Here is an 18328-nt window from a genome sequence, read left to right as displayed (position 1 = left end):
CCTCCAGCATCCTCTGCCAGGCCGCCGGAGCCGCCCTGGTGCCCGCTTGGAGCGTGGCTTGGGAATTAACTCCGCTCCTGATTAACATCTCCCGTTCCGGGCGCTTTGGGGGCCGCCGGACCGCGGGCTTTGCGCCGCTCCCGGCAGCGCCCCAGGGACAGGGAGTGGCACTGGGGACATTCCAGACACTCTTGGGGCCGCCCAGATAAGGAGGAAAGGCAGTTTGTTATCGGCAGCGGGAGAAATCGGCGTCTCCCACCCTCTGTAAGGACCAAGAGCGATCCCTGAAGCCCCCCAAATGTCCTCACTTCTCTCCCTGAGCTGGCATCTCCTCCCCTCCATCCATCCATTCCCATTTCCAGCCTGCAGGGATGCACGCTGGGAGCAGGAAAAATCCCCCCCGTGAACGCCACCCCCGCACGGGCGAGATTTCGGTTCTATTTGTCACAACATGACAAATTCCGGGGAGGAAAATGAGTTTCTAAGTGATTGCTCTGCGTCCTGCCCGCTGTTCCCAACAGGGCAGATTCCAAAATCCCAACTGGGGACCCTCTGCCGCCGTTTCCCGCAGCACAGGGATGTGACTAAGCCGAAGCATCGGGACAGAGCAGGGTTTGGCCATGGGGGAAGGAGGGATCGGGCTGGAAGCTGCCCTGGATGAGGGCCTGGGAAGGGTCCCTGGGCAGGGCATTCCCCCGGAATTCCATGGAATCTGGGAATAGGGGAGGATGGGCAGGGCTGGGGACTCACTCTGCCGACTTCCAGAAGTGCCCCGGGTGGGAAAGGCGGCGGTTGCGCTTTGGCAGTTTCTCCAGCATGTCCATGAGCTTGGTGAAGGTGGGCCGCTCCTCCTGCTCGTAGGCCCAGCAGAACAGCAGGATGTCCTGGAGCCACAGGGAGAGCGCCTCAGGAAACCCTGCCAGGCCCTCTCCCAGCGGGAATTGAGCCAGGCCCTCTCCCACCACAACCCTCACCCCCAAAGGACCCCGTGTCCACCACCACATCCTTGGGAAGGGCTGGGATGGAGGGGATGTTTGCATCCCATGGGGATCCCATCTCCATCACTGAATACTTGGGAAGGGCTGGGATGGAGGGGATGTTTCCATCCCATGAGGATCCCAGTTCTATCACCACATCCTTGGGAAAGGCTGGGATGGAGGGTATGTGTCCATCCCATGAGGATCTGTCTCCATCACTGGGTTCTTGTTAAGGATTGGGATGGAAGGAATGTGTCCATCCCATAAAGAGCCAACTCCATCACCACATCCTTGGGAAAGGCTGGGATGGAGGAGATGAGTCCATCCCATGAGGATCCCATCTCCATCACTGAATTCTTGGGAAGGGCTGGGATGGAGGAGATGTGTCCATCCCATGAGGATCCCATCTCCATCACTGAATTCTTGGGAAGGGCTGGGATGGAGGGGATGTTTCCATCCCATGAGGATCTCTCCCCATCACGGGATTCTTGTTAAGGATTGGGATGGAAGGGATGTGTCCATCCCATGAGGACCCATCTCAACCACTGGATTTTTGGGAACAACTGGGATGCAGGGCATGTCCATGAGGAGCCATCTCCATCACTGGATCCTTGTAAAGGGCTGAGATGAGGGAATGTATCCATCCCACGAGGAGCCATTTCCATCACCACATCCTTGGGAAGGACTGGGATGGAGGAGACACATCCATCCCATGAGAACCCCATTTCCATCACTGAATTCTCAGGAACAACCGGGATGGAACAGATGTGTCCATCCCATGAGGACCCATCTCCATCACTGAATACTTGGGAAGGGCTGGGATGGAGGGGACCTTTCCATCCCATGAGGATCTGTCTCCATCACTGGGTTCTCGGGAAGGGCTGGGATAGAGGGGACATTTCCATCCCATAAGGATCCCATCTCCATCACTGAATGTTTGGGAAGGGCTGGGATGGAGGGAATGTGCTCAACTCCCAAGGCTCCCACCTGCATCCCCACATCCCCACAAAAGGCTGGGATGAAGGGGGCGGGTGTCCATCCCACGAGCACCCATCTCCATCCCCACACCCTTGGGAAGGGCTGGGATGGAAGGGATGTCTTCATCCCACGAGCACCCATCTCCATCCCCACACCCTTGGGAAGGGCTGGGATGGAAGGGATGTCTCCATCCCACAAGCACCCATCTCCATCCCCACATCCTCCGGAAGGGCTGGAGCAGAGGGAACGCTCGAGCTGAGTTCAGCAGCAGGACCGAGCCTGGCTGGGTGAGACCAGCAGATCCAGAGGGTTTTTCCAAGGGCCCCAGCAGCCATGTCCCAGTCCATGCACACCCCCCGAGGGCCCCACAGCACCTACCGAGATCTCCTTGCCCATCCCGATCTGGCTGAGGTTGGGCTTCATCCCTCTCCCCACCTGCCAGATGATCGCCTCCGCTGGCTGCGTCTTGAAGGGCCATTCCCGAGCGTGCAGCTCGTACCAGATGGTGCTGTTGGGAGAACTGGGAGTCAGAGATGGAGCAGCCAGGAGGGATCCAGGACGGGGAGGAGTCCGGCCACAGCCACGCCCAGCCTCTCTCCCTGCTCCAGAACCATCCAGGAGATGCTTCATCCCAGAGGCACTCAGCCCTCGATACGGAGGTGTCTCCTCTCCCATTTTCCTGGAGAGAGCCCTGATTCCCACCAGGGGACATCCCAGCCCGTGGGAAGGAGGACAGAGGCTGATGGAGGCCCAGGCAGAGCCATCAAGAGGGATTGTCCCTCTTGATGGGATGGCGGGCCTGCAGCTGCCACCCCAGCAGAATTCCAGGAAGGGACGAGCCCAAGAATTCACTTTCACTCCAGCTTTTCCCTTTTTCTCCTCCAAAAATCTCTCCAAGCTCCAAAAACCCGTCCAAGCCGTGCCACGACCCATCCCAGGTGTCCTCACCAGGTGACGGCCACGTGAAGCCCCGGCCATCTGCTCCTGCTCTCAGGGCTAAGCCAAGCCCTCTTTTCCGTGAGGAATCCCAAATCCAAGGGAATATCCCAAAACAAGGGCGCCCCTGTGGTTTTCCGCCCCCGCTGCTGCCTGGAAGTTTTGCATCATCATTTTCTGGCAGCCGGAGCCTGGACGAGCCTGGACTCCCGCATTGTCCAAGGCAGATTCCCTGGACCTGCTTTTCCCTCCCAGGGATGCCCTCGTGACCACTAAAAGCATCAAAACCCGGAGTTAAAATGACACCAGGGTGGGGAAAAAAGTCTGTCTGATAAACAAAAGGTTCCTCCTGATTTCGGGAATTGGAATTCTTCTGATTCTGCGCGGTTTGGCAGGAAATCTCAAAAAAAAAAAAAAATTGAATAATGGGAGAATGATGTGGAGGAATGGGGAGCTTGGAGAGGGGCAGATTCTGTGGGCACAGGACAAAATCCTCAGGAGGAGCAGCCAAGCACCACCCTCAGATTGGATTGAACACATCCAAGGCATTAATTCAGTTTCTCACTGGGAGTTTTTGTCGTCTTTAAAAGATCTTTTCCTCTTGCTGTCCCTGACCCCCAAACCCCTGGAGGGAAAAGACCCCTCAGGATCATCCCCGAGCCTCCCAGGCTTGATGGAGGGCAGCTGAAACAAGAGAGAGGGAAAACATGGGGAAACCTTTTCATCTTTTCAGGAAACTCACACTTTCCATGAGGGCAGAGCTCACAACCGAGGGAAAAAAGGGAAAATTATGTCTCCCCACCCACTCTCACTTAGTTGGATACGATCCTTTAATTACCTCTTTATTTCTGTGCTGAAGTTGTACCTCAGGGAGGGCAAAAAATAAAAGAGCCAGACCCTTCCAGCTGTAATTACTGCGGGTTTGATGGGAATATTGCCTCGGATAACGGGCCCACGCTCCCTAATCCCACAGCCTTCGAGGTATCCGTCAGAAAATTAATCCTCTGGGTAAAGAGGAAAGGTTCTGGGAGAGGTTCAGCGGGGTGGAATTGGGCTCGTGCCCTCAGGGAGGTTTGTGGGCAGAAAAAGGGCAGGAGGAATGAGCTGGTTTGCTGAGGAAAACTTAGGAATTCTCTTGTTCTTGGCTTTTGGCAACTGCTCGTAGAGCTGGCACCACCCTGCAGTGGCGGGAGGGGGACACTGGGGTTCCAGAGCTGTGTCCCCAGCCTTGGGCATCCCCATCCATCAGCCAAGCACCTCCTCCTCAGTTCCCACCCCAGGAGAGACGATGCCAGGCTGGCATTCCCTGGATGATCTGGATCCCATTGCCTGGAGCCACCCTGATTCGTGGCCAAAACAGGCAGATTTGGTAATTCAGAGAGAATTGGGGTGCCCAGAGCTGTGTCCCCAATCTTTGACATCTCCATCCATCAACCAAGCACCTCCTCATTGGTACCTGCCCCAGGAGGGTGCAGGGGAGAGATGATGCCAGGCTGGCATTCCCAGGATACCCTGGATCCCATTGCCCAGCACCACTCTGGTGCAAAACAGGAGGATTTGGGAAGAGCTGGGCTCTCCAGGAGCTCCCAGACCTGCGCTCCCTCCCCAGGCTGGCATCCTCAGGATACTCTGGATCCCCCCACCCAGAACCAGCCTAAACCAGGGGGATTTGGTGATTTAGGGATGTTTGCACTCAGAATTTCTCCAGGCAGGGCGGTTCTCCCAGCCCAGCCATGGGAATTCCACCCCTTGGATTCGGCACAACCCAACCGCGTCCCCATCCCCTCCTGAGCCCAGAGCAGCTCCCACCCGACCCAGCCAGGCCAGATCCCCATCCCAGGACTCACCCCAGTGCAAAGACATCCGAGTGCTTGGAGAAGGGCAGCTTGTCCTCCTCGGTGTCGGGCGAGAGCTGCCGGATGATCTCGGGGGCCAGGTGGCACAGCCAGCCGTTCTGGATGCGCAGCTTGTTCTCCCTCCTGCGGCACACGGAGCCCTGGCTGCCCCGGGGCACAGCACCGCCACAGCGCCCCCTGCCCGCCCTCCTCGCCGGGAGTTAAACCCGGTTTTACCCACAACACCCCTGAAAAGTCAGGTTTTAGCCCTGCGCTGGGAATGATGGCAACAGGACCAAATTGGGTGGTGGTTCCTGCCGGGACATGGAGCTGCAGCTGTGGGTACACCAGGGCACAGCACATCCCCAGATTCCCACACTCTTCCAAAGGTTTTTAAGCTTGGTTTTACCCACATCATCCTTGCAAAGTCAGGTTTTAGCCCTGCTCTGGGAATGTTGGCAGCAGGACAAAATTGGGTGGTGGTTCCTGCCGGGATATGGAGCTGGAGCTCTGGGTGCCACTGGGGCAGAACTCCACTGCATCCCCAGCTTCCAACTCTCTTCCCAAGGCTTTTAAGCTTGGTTTTTCCCACATCATCCTTGCAAAGTCAGGTTTTAATCCTGCTCTGGGAATGTTGGCCCAGGCAGCAGGCCAAAGCTGGGGTACAGGATGGAGGTTCCTGCTGGGACATGGAGCCAGAGCTGTGGGTACACCAGGGCACAGCACATCCCCAAATTCCCACCCTCTTCCAAAGGTTTTTAAGCTTGGTTTTCCCCACATCACCCTTGCAAAGTCAGGTTTTAACCCTGCTCTGGGAATGCTAGCACAGCTGCCAGGCAGCAGGGTAAAATTGGGGCACAAGATGACGGTTCTTGCCAGATGGAGCTGGAGCTGTGGGTACACCAGGGCACAGCACATCCCCAGCTTCCCACCTTCTTCCCAAGGTTTTTAAGCTTGGTTTCACCCACATCATCCTTGCAAAGTCAGGTCTGGAAAGTCACCCTGCTCTGGGAATGTCCCTGCCCAGGCAGCAGGACAACATTGAGGCACAGGATGGTGCTTGAGGGGAACTCTGTCTCTCCCAGGCTGGTGTTGGGGATTTGGGGTCTGCTGGGGGTCCTGCTGTGCCCTCTGCACCAAAACCCCTTAAAGGATCCCGGGGAAAAGCAGGGATGAATTCCCCCCGGGGCCGTGCTGTGGTTGGAGCAGGAGGTTGGACTGGGCACCACAAAGAGCCTCTACTGAGCAAACCCATCCTAAAGTAAAGCCTGGGAATTGGTGTTTTCAGGTGTTTGGCCCCAAAACAGCCCCTCCAGGTCCAAGCATCTCCCATGGGAGCAGCCTGGCTTTATAACAACCTCATTTCACCTCATCTGTCCTTCCTCCACCTGCCAAGGCTCCGTCTGCTTGGGATAAATCCATTGGAACCCTTTGGCCAGTGGCTGTGGATGACATTGCTGACTTCTCCATCCTTTACATCCTCCAGCAGGCCCCTGCTGGCTTCAAAATCCCTGGATCAGCAGCGCTGGTGGGAACAAACCTGTCCCACGCCACCTTGGGCTGGAGAAGGAGCAGCCTGCTGGCTCCTGCCAGGAATTTCTCCCTGTTTGTGCTTGGAACCCTGCCAAAGATGGGGATGAGCAGGGCTAAGGGAGGGCTGTGGGGCTGTCTGTCCTCCTGGGGCCAAAATCCCACAGGGGTGGGGTTCCACCCCACAGCTGGCTCATGGTCCCAAAATGGCACAATCCAGCCTGCAAAGCCATCCCCATCCCCAGTGACAGCTCTGGCAGTGACCAGAGGGACCTCCCTAGGGAGAGACACTGCCACTCCAGGGAAACGCTGATGAACACTCCTGGTCCCCTCTGGGCTGTCCATGGCTCCTCTCCATCCTCTCCTTATTCCCTCTGGGGTGTCCATGGCTCCTCTCCATCCTCTTCTGGTCCCTCTGGGGTGTCCATGGCTCCTCTCCCTCCTCTTTGTCCCATCTGGGGTGTCCATGGCTCCTCTCCCTCCTCCTGGTCCCCTCTGGGGTGTCCATGGCTCCTCTCCACCCTCCTGGTCCCTCTGGGGTGTCCATGGCTCCTCTCCATCCTCTCATTGTCCCCTCTGGGGTGTCCATGGATCCTCTCCATCCTCTTTGTCCCATCTGGGGTGTCCATGGCTCCTCTCCATCCTCCTGGTCCCTCTGGGGTGTCCATGGCTCCTCTCCATCCTCTTTGTCCCCTCTGCGTGTCCATGGCTCCTCTCCCTCCTCCTGGTCCCTCTGGGGTGTCCATGGCTCCTCTCCATCCACTCCTGGTCCCCTCTGGCGTGCCCATGGCTCCTCTCCATCGTCTCCTGGTCCCCTCTGGAGTGCCCATGGCTGCTCTCCATCCATTCCTGGTCCCTCTAGGGTGTCCATGGCTGCTCTCCACCCTCTTTGTCCCCTCTGGGGTGTCCATGGCTCCTCTCCCTCCACTCCTGGTCCCTCTGGGGTGCCCATGGCTGCTCTCCCTCCACGCCCTGCAGTCTCCACTGCAATCAGCACAGCTCAGACCCTCCAGGGCCGTGGGAAAAGCACTTGGGCACAGAGGGGAGCCTTTCACTGCCCAGCACCTCCCTCCCTGCTCCAGCTCTTAATTACCAACCATCATTAAGCACCTGGGCAATTAACAAGGCTTGGTCCTTCCCCGTGCCTGGGTTTGCTCCTGGGGCTTTTGTTTCTGCTTTTATTTCTGCTCTCTGACATCCACAGGCAGCCTCAGGATGCTCCAGGCTTGGCATGTGCAGCTCATCCCTGGCAAAGCCTCTGTGGGTTAGGAGCTCCCAGAAAGGAGGGCTGGGCCCCAGTGGGGTCCCAGAGGTGGCTCAATTGCAGAGTTTGAGGGTTTGTGACCAAAATCTGCCTGACTTCACAGCCACACCCAGCTGAGCATCCCCCCGGCCACCCCCAGGGTGAAAGCAGGAGCAGAAGAACTCCTCAGACTCCTCAGGATCCACCTCGTGCTCCTCCTAATCCCAGAGCAGCCCCACTGAGCCCAGGAACATTTAAATAAAGGAGGAATAAATCTGGTTTCAGCAGGATGAGACTCCCAGTGGCCAAATCTCTGCAGGAAGTGTTTTAACCCCAGCAAAACCAGCTGAAGAAATGCCACCACCCTTAACCTGACCTCCAAGGTTTGCTTCCTTCCCAAGAGATGATTTTCCACGCCCACTAAGAACCTAAAATTGGGATTTATCTCCTGTCTTCATCTGAGAGACACCAAAACCAGCAAAAACCCACCCTGCAAAGGGGAGATCAGACCTGCAGACACTTCCTGTTCCAAAATTCATGGTGTGGATCCCTGCTCCTCTCTCAGCTCTCCTCCAGCAGAAAACATCTGCCAACAGCAGCCCGGGGCACACATTTTCTCATTTTCTCCCTTTTCCCAGCAAAACCCTGCTCATTTCTCTCCAGCCTCACCTTCCTGGCCATCTCCTGGATTCTAACCCCACAGGGACAGCCCAGTCTTGGGCAGAGGCGGCCACACCTCACCCACCTCCTCAGAAACCCCCTTGCCCCATTTCTCATTCCATCCCTGCAGCAGCCCTGACCTTCACAGCAAAGATTCCTGGCAAAGCTTGGGCGGTTTTGCCCACGCCCTCATTCCCTGCTGGAATGAGCTGTCCCTTCCTCCTGGCAGGCCCTGAATCCCAAACCCCCTGCCCAGCTGCCAAACCAGAGGCAAATCCCACTTTGGATCTCAGCAGGAGATCCTGGTTTCCTGGCTTTCCAAAGTTTTTTGGCCAAGTTTGTGCTGAAATCCATTGATATTCATCCAGGCAGAGTGGAAAATCCGGGAGTGTGGGATGGAGAGAGGCGGCCACTGCCGTTTCCTTTAATCCTTTGAAATCATCATTGGGAAATTGGGGGAAAAAAAATTCCATCATTTCCAAAGTGCTTTTTATCTCCTGAGCATCTTTGCCACGGACCAGGAGAAAACTGCCCAAGCTTGGGCTGTGCTGCTCCCAAAACAAAGGGTTTAGAGGGAAATCCAACACCAAGGATTTAGTGGGAAAGGTGGGAAAAGTCAGCAATGTTCCTATTCCCCACTTGAAAAAATAAAAAGGAAAATATCATCTCTGCTCTTCCTTCCCTGCTTCTGTTTCCTTTCTCCACCCCAGCTTTGCTTTTCCTCCTTCCCACAGCTGCTGGAACTCCTTTCCCTGCCATTCCTACAGCTGCAAAACCTCCCAAAGCATCGGGGAAAAGAAATTTAATAAGGAACATTTACCAAAACCTTCAGATTTAAACCCTCTGAGACCCCAAAATGTCACAATGCTGCGAAAGTCCCAAGCTTGGCTCTCACTGTCCCTGCCTTGCTCCATGCCCAGCACCACGGCCAGATGTCTGTGATTCCCAAAATGTCACTGGAGTGGGGACAGCACAGGGCTGAGTGGCATCACTCCATCCAGGCAGGGGATGAAGCAGATGCCAGGGAATTGTAGCGATGGAAAGGGAAAAGCCAAGGGATGAAGCAGCCCTGCTGCCACAGGAGCATCCCCTGGCTGGCTGCAGGGTGGTGTGGCCATGGAAGTGATGCATCCCATGGGAAGAGGTCAGTCCAAGGGGCACAATCTGTCCCTCTGGACCAAAATTCCAGAGGCTCACACATGGCATCGTGTTCCTTCCTACGGGTCAAAACCAACTCCCTTCAAACAGAGCAGCCCCACAACACCCAAAGGCCTCTTGAGCCGGGGCTGGGGACGCACAGAGCACTCAGAGAGGGATTTTTTGGGATCATTCCCACTTTAGGGCACAGGGAGGAGCTGCAGTGCGTTGGTGCCCTCCTACCTGCCCGCCTGGAGAACCCCGGAGATGCTGAAGAGCCCGAAGTCGGTGATCACCACCTTCCCGTTGTCGTAGAAGACATTCTTGGACTTGAGGTCCTTGTGGAGGATGCCCTTGGCGTGCAGGTATCCCATTCCCTGGGGTGGAACAGAGAGAGGAAAACACCCCGAGGTCACACAGGCGGGCGGGATAACGCCGGAGCGGCGGCATTCCCGTGGGATCATCGAGCCACCACGGCACACCCAGGCCGGACCACAGGAAGGGAAAGTGCCTGGAAAGGGCCGGAGGGAGATGGGATTGTGGAGTGAGTGTCCGGGCTGCACACTCATCTTCCTGATTAATTGATTCCAGAGGAAAAACAAGCGGCAAACCCCACCGGGCAGCCGCTTCCCCGGAACCCTCTGCTGGGAAATGGATGGTGATGATGTTTTTGCCTCTCTGTGTTTGGGGGCTGGCAGAGGAGGGTAATAAGTCAGCGCTCCCCACAGCCCCGGCGGAGCCATCGGCGCTTCCGACGGCCCCATCCGCCTCGCGGGAGTCCTGCCTCAATTCCTTCCCCCCAGGAAAAACTGCTCGGCGGTTAATTAAAATTACTGCTAATGAGGCACAAAAAGGCCATGGGTGGGAAATCCGAACTCTCCTGTTTAGCCTCGGCAAATCAAGCAGACTGCCGGCAGCTCCGCTGCGTGGCGGATGTTCAGCTCCGCGGGATCATTCTGGGAACGGGGAGGGGATAAAACACATTTATCCCAACTTCAGCGGGGATTTTCATGCTGTCCCACTTTTCACTCTCCTAAGCAGACTCGGGGAAAACTTGATCTGCAGGATGCTGCTGAAGGATCAATGCCCAACAGGCCGGCAAACTGTTGCTTAAGAGGGAATATTGGTTGCCTGGCACTGGAAAAAGGGGATTTATTAACTGGAATTCCACGGGGATCCATCCATCCGTCCATCCCGAGCCTCATCTTTTCATCTATCATCATTAGCCACGCAGGCTGTGCGAGAAGAATTTATTTTTAAGCTGGCGGCTGATGTGGAGCCAGAAGCCCAATCCAAATTCCACCATCTGGAAAAAGTGGGAAAACAAACGGAAAAACACCCCAACCCAGCGAGATACGGGAGTTTCACTGCACCCCGTGGGGAGAAAATCCTACAGAGCTCCTGCCAAGGGATGCTGGAGGAAGGAAAGGATTGGGGGCTGGATGCCAGGACCGTTCCAGGCACCGGGATTAATTAGGGGTCTCCAGCTCCCAGCACATGAAATAAGGATGAGGTTTAAAAATCGCATTTCAGATGTCACTGTCACCTCCAGAAAGGGCCAGGGCGGAGCAAGGAGCAGCATTCCAAAGTTTCCCTGGCCAGGTGCAGGGCAGGGCCCAGTGCCACGGGAATGCTTTGCAGCCTCTTCCCCTTGTTTGAGGGTGCTGGGACCCCAGAGCAGCACCAGGACCTCGCTCCCGCCTGCTCCCACATCCATGGAGCTCATCTCCATGGAGTCACCAAACACAGCCCGGCCTTGGCCGCAGGAATTTCTCCGGGCAAACCCCAATCCCTCACCTCGCTCCTCGCAGATATCCCACTGCAAATTCCAGCCCTGCCACCTCAGCCCCTGGGATGATCCCTGAGGAAACGCTCTGGGGCCAGGAACACCTTCGTCTGCTCGGCTGTGTGAAAAGCCAGCTCCCTCTGCCGGCACCGCTCCCGGGAGGAATCCATCATCCTCCCCCTCCCGGGGATCTCGGGATAACCCCGCACCCGCTAATCCAAGGGGCTGAGCAGCTCTCCCGGCACATTCCAGGACCCAAAGGATAAAGTCAAACAGCTGCTGTGACTGCGCAGCAAATCCAAAGCCTCCGGACAATGCAGCTCCCAGCCCACCCCGACCAAGGTGCTGGGATTTCCCTCCCCAGCACCCACCACTCCCAAATCCCCCAAAACATCTGCTGGAGATTGGTGGGAAGGCTGGGAAGAAGCTGCTCCTCAGCAGGAATGAGCCATGTGGTTGGGTCTTGGATTGGGGCAGGGCTGGACTTCTCCAGGAATTCTCTCCAGGGAGAGCCCTTGGAGCTCTGCTCATTCCTCCAGGGATCTGGGGTGGACACAAAGCCCCTCTGCCTCTAAACACCACAGATTTGGAGCTTTTCAACCTGTTCCCAACAGGCACCAGCTGCAGAAAACAAGGATGTCTCATCCTCATCCTCGAAACCCACACAGGGAAAGGGGCTGAACAGAGCTGTTATTCCTGCTGGGAACATCTGGAAGGCAAAAGCCCTGAGCACAAGAAGGGGGAAAAATACAAGGCTAGACTGTGATGCTTCAAATGTTCACTCAGCAGGAAAAAATCTGTGTCTAAAAGGTGGAAAACATGGATCAGAAATGGGAATTAAGGAGGGAGAGGCTCTGGGCTGCCTCAGGCACCCCCAGCTCAGGCCACGGCTCCGAGGTAGCTGAAGGTTCAGGCTGTGCTCACCTGTCAGCTCCTGCCTGGAGAGTCCAGGAGGATTGAAGGAATTTAGAGTTAAAACTGGGTCTAAATAAACACCAAATGGCAATTTAATAAAGGGAAAAGGCACCGCCCAGGAAATACTGCTGAGCGCATTCTGCTTTTAACCTGGGTTCGAATGTTTAAGGGGGGCTAAGGTCTGCCAGAAAAGCTGATTTTCTGTTGTTTTCCCACAGCTGGGACCAGCTGCAGGTTTGGGCTCCAGGGGGGAATGCTGGCTGACCTTGGACAGGGCACGGGGGCACTGTCACAGCTCCCAGGGCAGAGCCCATGCCAAATATTTCTGGTGACAAATCTGTTTGGAATCACAGCACGACCCCGTTCTGGCAGACAGCTCAACACCTCAGAGCTGCTGCTGACATCCCATGGGAAGCTGTGAGGGCTCAGGACCCGAATTCCCAGCCACTCCACCCTGCCAGGGGAGGATCCTGCCCGGGATTGTTTGCAGGGACACGTCTGAGGTGTGGAAGGTGCACTTGGAGTCATCCCTGGGAAAGGAAAAGCGTTTTTAGCTCTGGGAAATGTATGTGAGCTTGGCCATGGCATGGATTTCTCCAGGAATGTTTTATGGGAGTACTGGGAATGCTGGAGGTGTCCAAGGCCAGGCTGGATGGGGCTGGGAGCAGCCTGGGATAGTGGAAGGTGTCCCTGCCCACGGTAAGGGGAGGAATGGGATGAGCTTTAAGCTCCCTTCCAACACAAACCATTCTTGTATTCCACAATTATGACATGTTTTTTCCAAGAGGAGAGGAATACCCCACCAGGAACTCCCCCACAGCAGCAATGCTGGATTTAAACAGCTGAAATTCCAGTAGGAATTCCAGCAGGAAGAGGAGCAGCGGCCAGGATGAGCCCCAGGCGTGGGGAGCCCATGGAAGCTTTGGTGCCACCCCAATTCAGCCACAGGAGAGAGGTCAAAGACACCTGGATTTTAAAACCAAGGAGTTCTGTCCTGCCCAGAATCCTTGGATTTTAAAACCAAGGAGTTCTGTCCTGCCCAGAATCCTTGGATTTTAAAACCAAGGGGTTCTGTCCAGCCCAGAATCACTGGATTTTAAAACCAAGGAGTTCTGCACTGCCCAGAATCCTTGGATTTTAAAACCAAGGAGTTCTGCACTCCCAGAATCCTTGGATTTTAAAACCAAGGAGTTCTGCACTGCCCAGAATCCCTGGATTTTAAAACCAAGGAGTTCTGTTCTGCCCAGAATCACTGGATTTTAAAACCAAGGGGTTCTGTCCTGTCCAGAATCCTTGGATTTTAAAATCTAGGAGTTCTGTCCTGCTCAGAATCCCTGGCTGCTCCTCTCCTGCTCCCCAGAGTGACTGGACTGGGCTCTTGGCTGGGTTTTTTGCAGGATCCAGTCCCCACCAGACCATACCTTCACAATTTCTTGTGCTATCTGCCTCGTCTTGTTGACGTCCAGGACGATTTTGGCGTCCCTCACCACGGAGTAGAGAGTCCGTCCTTTACACAGGCTGGAGGGGCAGGAAAAGGGAAAGAGAAGTTACAAACCCTCCTGGAGAAAGAGCCCCAAATCACAAATAAATAAATAAATAAATACATAAATAATCCCAGGATTTGGGCCAGATTTTGGCCTCCTGGCTCGAGGCAGGCTGAGGATTCTGCAGGGAACTGGGGGCTCTCCCAGTCTGGCACTGGGAGGGAGTTCTCAGTGCTCCTGGCGTGTCCTGGTGGCACCACTGTGGTGCCACAAGGGACAACCTGGGCTGGCCCCTGGCTTTTCCCCGTGTCCCAGCCCAGAGCAAACCACCTCTGGTCCTCCCACCTCTGAGTTTTTGTGCAGAGCTGGCCGTGGCTCCCTCCTCCTCCTCCTCCTCCCTCGGGATCCAAAGCTCACAGATGTAAAATGAGTCAAAAGAGGAAAGACAGGGAGGGGAAAAAAATCCCCCAACCCAACCCCATGCACCACTGTACAATGTCCTCCAATTTTCCTTCTCGTACCAATTACAGTAAAATCTATTTACAGAGCCTTAATTACCAAAGGCAGCTGGATGGGGGGGGGGGGATGGATATAAACCAATTAAAAATATATTGACATTTGAATATCATAATGGAGGACGTGGGTGGCTGCTGCCTCGACTCTCGCCCACAAAAAAGAGCTTTTTTTTTTTTTTTTGCTTTTCTCTGCCCGCCCACGCTCATTCCAGGCAACTTTGGAAAGATGAGACTGGATACCTGTGCCTGGGAAATAAAACACCCAACACACAGCTTGTTAGAGAGGTTTGGTGGCTGCAGATGTTGATTTGATTCTGTTCTGGTTAAGAAATTAAAAGTTCTGGGGTTTCATTCTGCTGCTCTCCCCCAGTTCCTCCTGCCCTGGGAATTCCAGCATGCACCGGTTTGGATTCAACCCCTGGGAGAGGTTTTGTCCTTTTTGGGTGAAAATAATCAGAGAATCACAAAAGAGAATCACAGAATGGTTTGGGTTGGAAGGGACTTGAGGGACCGTATAATTCCAGCCCTCTGCCGTGGGCAGGGACACCTTGGATGGGGCTTGGAGCAACCTGGGATAATGAAATCCATGGCAGAGGATGGAATGGGATGAGATTTAAGGTCCCTCCCCGCCTAAACCATTCCATGACTCCATGAAACCCAGAAGAACCCCAAACTCCAGAAGCTCACGGATGCAAAGGATCCCCATCGCTCCATGGGAAGAGCGCAGAATTTTCAGGACAAGCAGGGAAATGAATGGGAACAATCCCCACATCCCACGGGTTTTGGAAAGGCAACAGCACCCTTCCAAATATTCCCTCACCAGGAGCATTAGGGATTGTCCTGCTGGACACAAGGGAGCTGCAGTGGGGGTTTAGGGCAGCCAGTGCCTCCTCAGGGATGGTTTTCCTCGCTCAGGTGTCCCAGCCCCTCCCTGAGCATCCCAGCTGGATTTAGCCCCGAGGCAGCTGCACTCCCTCTGAACCATCTTCCCATCTCCTGCAACACTTGGACTGCAGTCAAATAAGGATTTGCTGGAGATGAGGATCCGGGCACTTGGAAATCAGTGATAAAACCCTCGGGTTTCTGTCGCCGGAACGAATCAAAGGGTGCAGAATAACGACGGACATGAATCGTCCTTCTTCCACCACCTGTGTTTTCCTACACTCATTTGCTACATAAACCCACCAAGCTGTAAGCTCTGCCACACAACAGCCTTTTGCCACCTCTGTGACCTGCCTTCACACACAGGAGTTCCCCCCAGCCCTTCCCAAAACCTGGAAAACACATTTTCTCCCAGAGAAAACCTTTACACAGCCAGTTGCCTGTGATCTGAATTGGTCACAAATTGACACTGGAAATGGAAAGAGTGGATTAGCCCTGGAACAGGGCTGGATTCCAGCCCTACAGCAAGTTAGGATCAGCTGTTTTCCTGGGAAAGGGAAAATCCTCACATTTCTGCTCATCTGAGCTGCTGAGATAACCCCGAGAGCGGAGGATGCAGCCCTCGGCCGGTGAGATTCCCATCTTTCCACTTCATTTACAGGATTTCCAACTCCTTCCCAGCGGATGGAGCCGCTGCAGGAGCCCAGCCAGACCTGAGGTGGTGGCACCAGGACATGTCCCTGTCACCTCTGCTCCTCAGAGCCTGGCGGAGCCATCAAAGCAGCCCAGGTGCTTCTCCCCTCGATGAATAACGGGAATGAATTCACCGCCACCGGCACATCCGACGTTCCTTGCTGGATAAGGAGCTGCCAACAGGGAGATAAAGCCTGGCTGATACCTTTTATGCAGCACCTGAGCCCATTCAGCCGCCACCTGCAGAACCTTTTCATGGCACAGCTCCACAATTCCGCTTCCCCAATCGCTCCCCATTCGGGCAGGACAAAGAGCCCGGGGCGCGCTCGGAGTCTTCTGCCTTTCCACTTGGAGAGGTCCCTGCTGAGCGTGGCTTTGAGGGGCACGGCTGGGGATGACAAGGCCACAAAATGCCAAAAACAAGGAGGGTAATTTGCATCTTCAGATGGATTCCGGGTTATTCAGCACCGAAGTGAAAACTCTCAAGGAATTCTTGTCTTCTTCTCCCAAACTTCCCCGTCCCACCTGGGAGCACAGCAGGTTGATGGCCCCAGTGCCACGAGGTGTCCAAACACCATCCAGAGGTGAGGGGTGGCTGGGAGAGAGATGCAGAGATCCTTCTGGGAGTCCTCAGGAGTGCACCTCATCCCGTGGCACATCCATACCCACATCCCGGCGCCTTTCCCGGCATCAGGACAGGCCCAGCCCCATCCTGCTGCAGATGTCACTCTCAATTCAAAATGAGTTTTTGAAGTGTTCAGCCAAGCAAGCCAAATCCCAAATTGCTTTATAAACACTCTGCATTCCCAACGTGGGCTGGAGACATCAGCAGCGGGAGCCAAGCCAAGGCGGCTCGCAGAGGAACAATTTGGGATGAGGGAGGAAGAGCTGGAGCGCTGCCTCTGGGTGTTTTTGCTGTTCCATGGGAAAACAGCCTCATTTGTCCCCCATCCCTTGGGGATTTTCACCCCTCTCTGCAATATTGATGGTCACCAGCTCTGCCCTGGTGGCTGTTGGGAAGGATGAAAGTTTGACAAGTCTCACAGATATGTGTGCTTAGCAGAAAGATTTTTAAATGTAGAGTCTGAAGAAGGAATAGAGTTGGAAGCAAGTTTTGATATAGAAGAATTGCTGAACTAGTCTCACTGGCTAACCAAGGAGGCAAAGGGTGTGTTAGTTAGAAGGGGTTTTCATGACTTAGAGCAAAGGATAAACCCACCCCAAACAAGAAGATGATTTTACCAAGCAGGAAGAGAGCACAGGCAAACAAGTCAGCAAATGTGGCAAGTAGAAAAAAGGCCTCAGAATTTTCCACTGCAAGAAAACTGAATAACAACTTCTGGCTTAAACTGTAATGTACTGACTTTGAGTGATTGGAGAACAGTAACATGAATATGGTAATGACAGCAGTTGTGATAGGCTATAGACAATAGTCAAGGCATAGATTGGTTCTACTGTATTAAGAGGCTCAGCAAAGAAAAGTCTATAATGCATTGTAGCAAAACCAAAGGGTCTCCAGGCCTGCCTGCAGCTGGAGCTGACAGCTGTAGGCACAGCTCTGTCACCCACGACCCCGAATTGCTGCAACATCTTGGATGGAATAAACTGCATTTTGGAGAGGTGCCTGGAGTCCCACATCCCTCATTTAGGCTCTTACAGGTGGCCATAACACTACATTCATGGCCAACACCTCTACACTGATAGTGATCACTCTACACTGATGGTCATCACCTCTACAGTGATGGTCATCACCTCTACAGGGATGGCCACCACCTCTGTACTGGTGGCCATAACCCCGCATTCCTGGCCAACACCTCTGCAAGGATGGAGATTCCATTCTGGCCCCTGCTCAGGAGCAGGGATCAGCCCCAGCCAAGAGTTGTGGGGCACATTCCACCACTCCAGGAGCTCTGTGCTTCCCTTCCCTCTTCCCACCCGCATAAACGCCCGTTCAATTAAAGAGGTGATAAATGCCAGACCCCGGGAAGTTCATTCCACGCTGGGATATGGATTTATAGGGAAGCAGCTCGGATACCATGGAGACAGCCGGCACTATAGACCCAGGGGAGACACTGGAGAAGAGAGCGAGGTGAGGAATTAATAAAAAATGCTTTAATATAAAAATACCTCTGCTCCCAGGTTACATCTGTGCTGGAAGAAAAGACACGGCAAAGGATGCTTGGATGCTCCCACATTCCCCAGCAGTTTACCCACTTTGAGGTTTTCATGGAAAAAGGATCCTTTGGGGAATGTTAAGAAAGAAACAGCAACAGGAACCACTGAGCCAGGACTTATTTGATTTCATTTGAGCAGGACCAGAGAGGGAAAGAAGGAGCTCTGCACATTCCAGCACGTTCCTGACTTATTTAGGAAGTTTTCCAGCCGCTCCCATATATTGGCTTGTTTTTCTCTATTCCCAGTGTCTGGCAATGGTGCTTTTGGAACTCAGCAGCTCCTCAGGTGTTTCACACAAAGGAAAATTGAACAAGGCTGTAAGAGCAGCAAGGGGAGAGCTTTGGGTTCATTTTTATCCTGAGGTTTTGTTTTCCTCGAAACGGATGAGGAATTTCGCCCCCTTGATTCCCTGCCAATGCCAGAGCCAGCAGAGGCAGCAGCCAGCCTGATATTCCTCACCCCTCTACATCCAAACTCCACAACCAGGGAGGAAACATGAGGATAGGAGGGAAAATCTCTTCACTGAAAGGGTTGTCAAGCCCTGGCACATCCCTGGAGTGCCTGTCTCCGGAGGATTTAACC

General features: G+C 54.4%; 1 protein-coding gene across 1 annotated transcript in view; it reads right to left on the bottom strand.

Moving 5' to 3' along the window:
• Window positions 1-746: 746 nt before the first annotated feature.
• The window catches only part of KSR2 (kinase suppressor of ras 2), a gene marked incomplete at both ends in the record, with an annotated part of 76669 nt that continues 59087 nt past the window's right edge, over window positions 747-18328 (bottom strand). Inside the window, 5 exons of the mRNA XM_084217120.1 lie at window positions 747-884; window positions 2334-2463; window positions 4739-4870; window positions 9540-9673; window positions 13419-13515. Coding sequence (XP_084073246.1) covers window positions 747-884; window positions 2334-2463; window positions 4739-4870; window positions 9540-9673; window positions 13419-13515 — 631 coding nt within the window. The remainder of the gene's footprint in view (window positions 885-2333; window positions 2464-4738; window positions 4871-9539; window positions 9674-13418; window positions 13516-18328) is intronic.

The sequence above is a fragment of the Fringilla coelebs genome (assembly GCF_963513975.1).
Source record: "Fringilla coelebs genome assembly, chromosome: 17".
Classification (NCBI taxonomy): Eukaryota; Metazoa; Chordata; class Aves; order Passeriformes; family Fringillidae; genus Fringilla; species Fringilla coelebs.
Note: the sequence above shows the minus strand (reverse complement) of the source record. Positions and strands in the feature narration are given on the sequence as shown.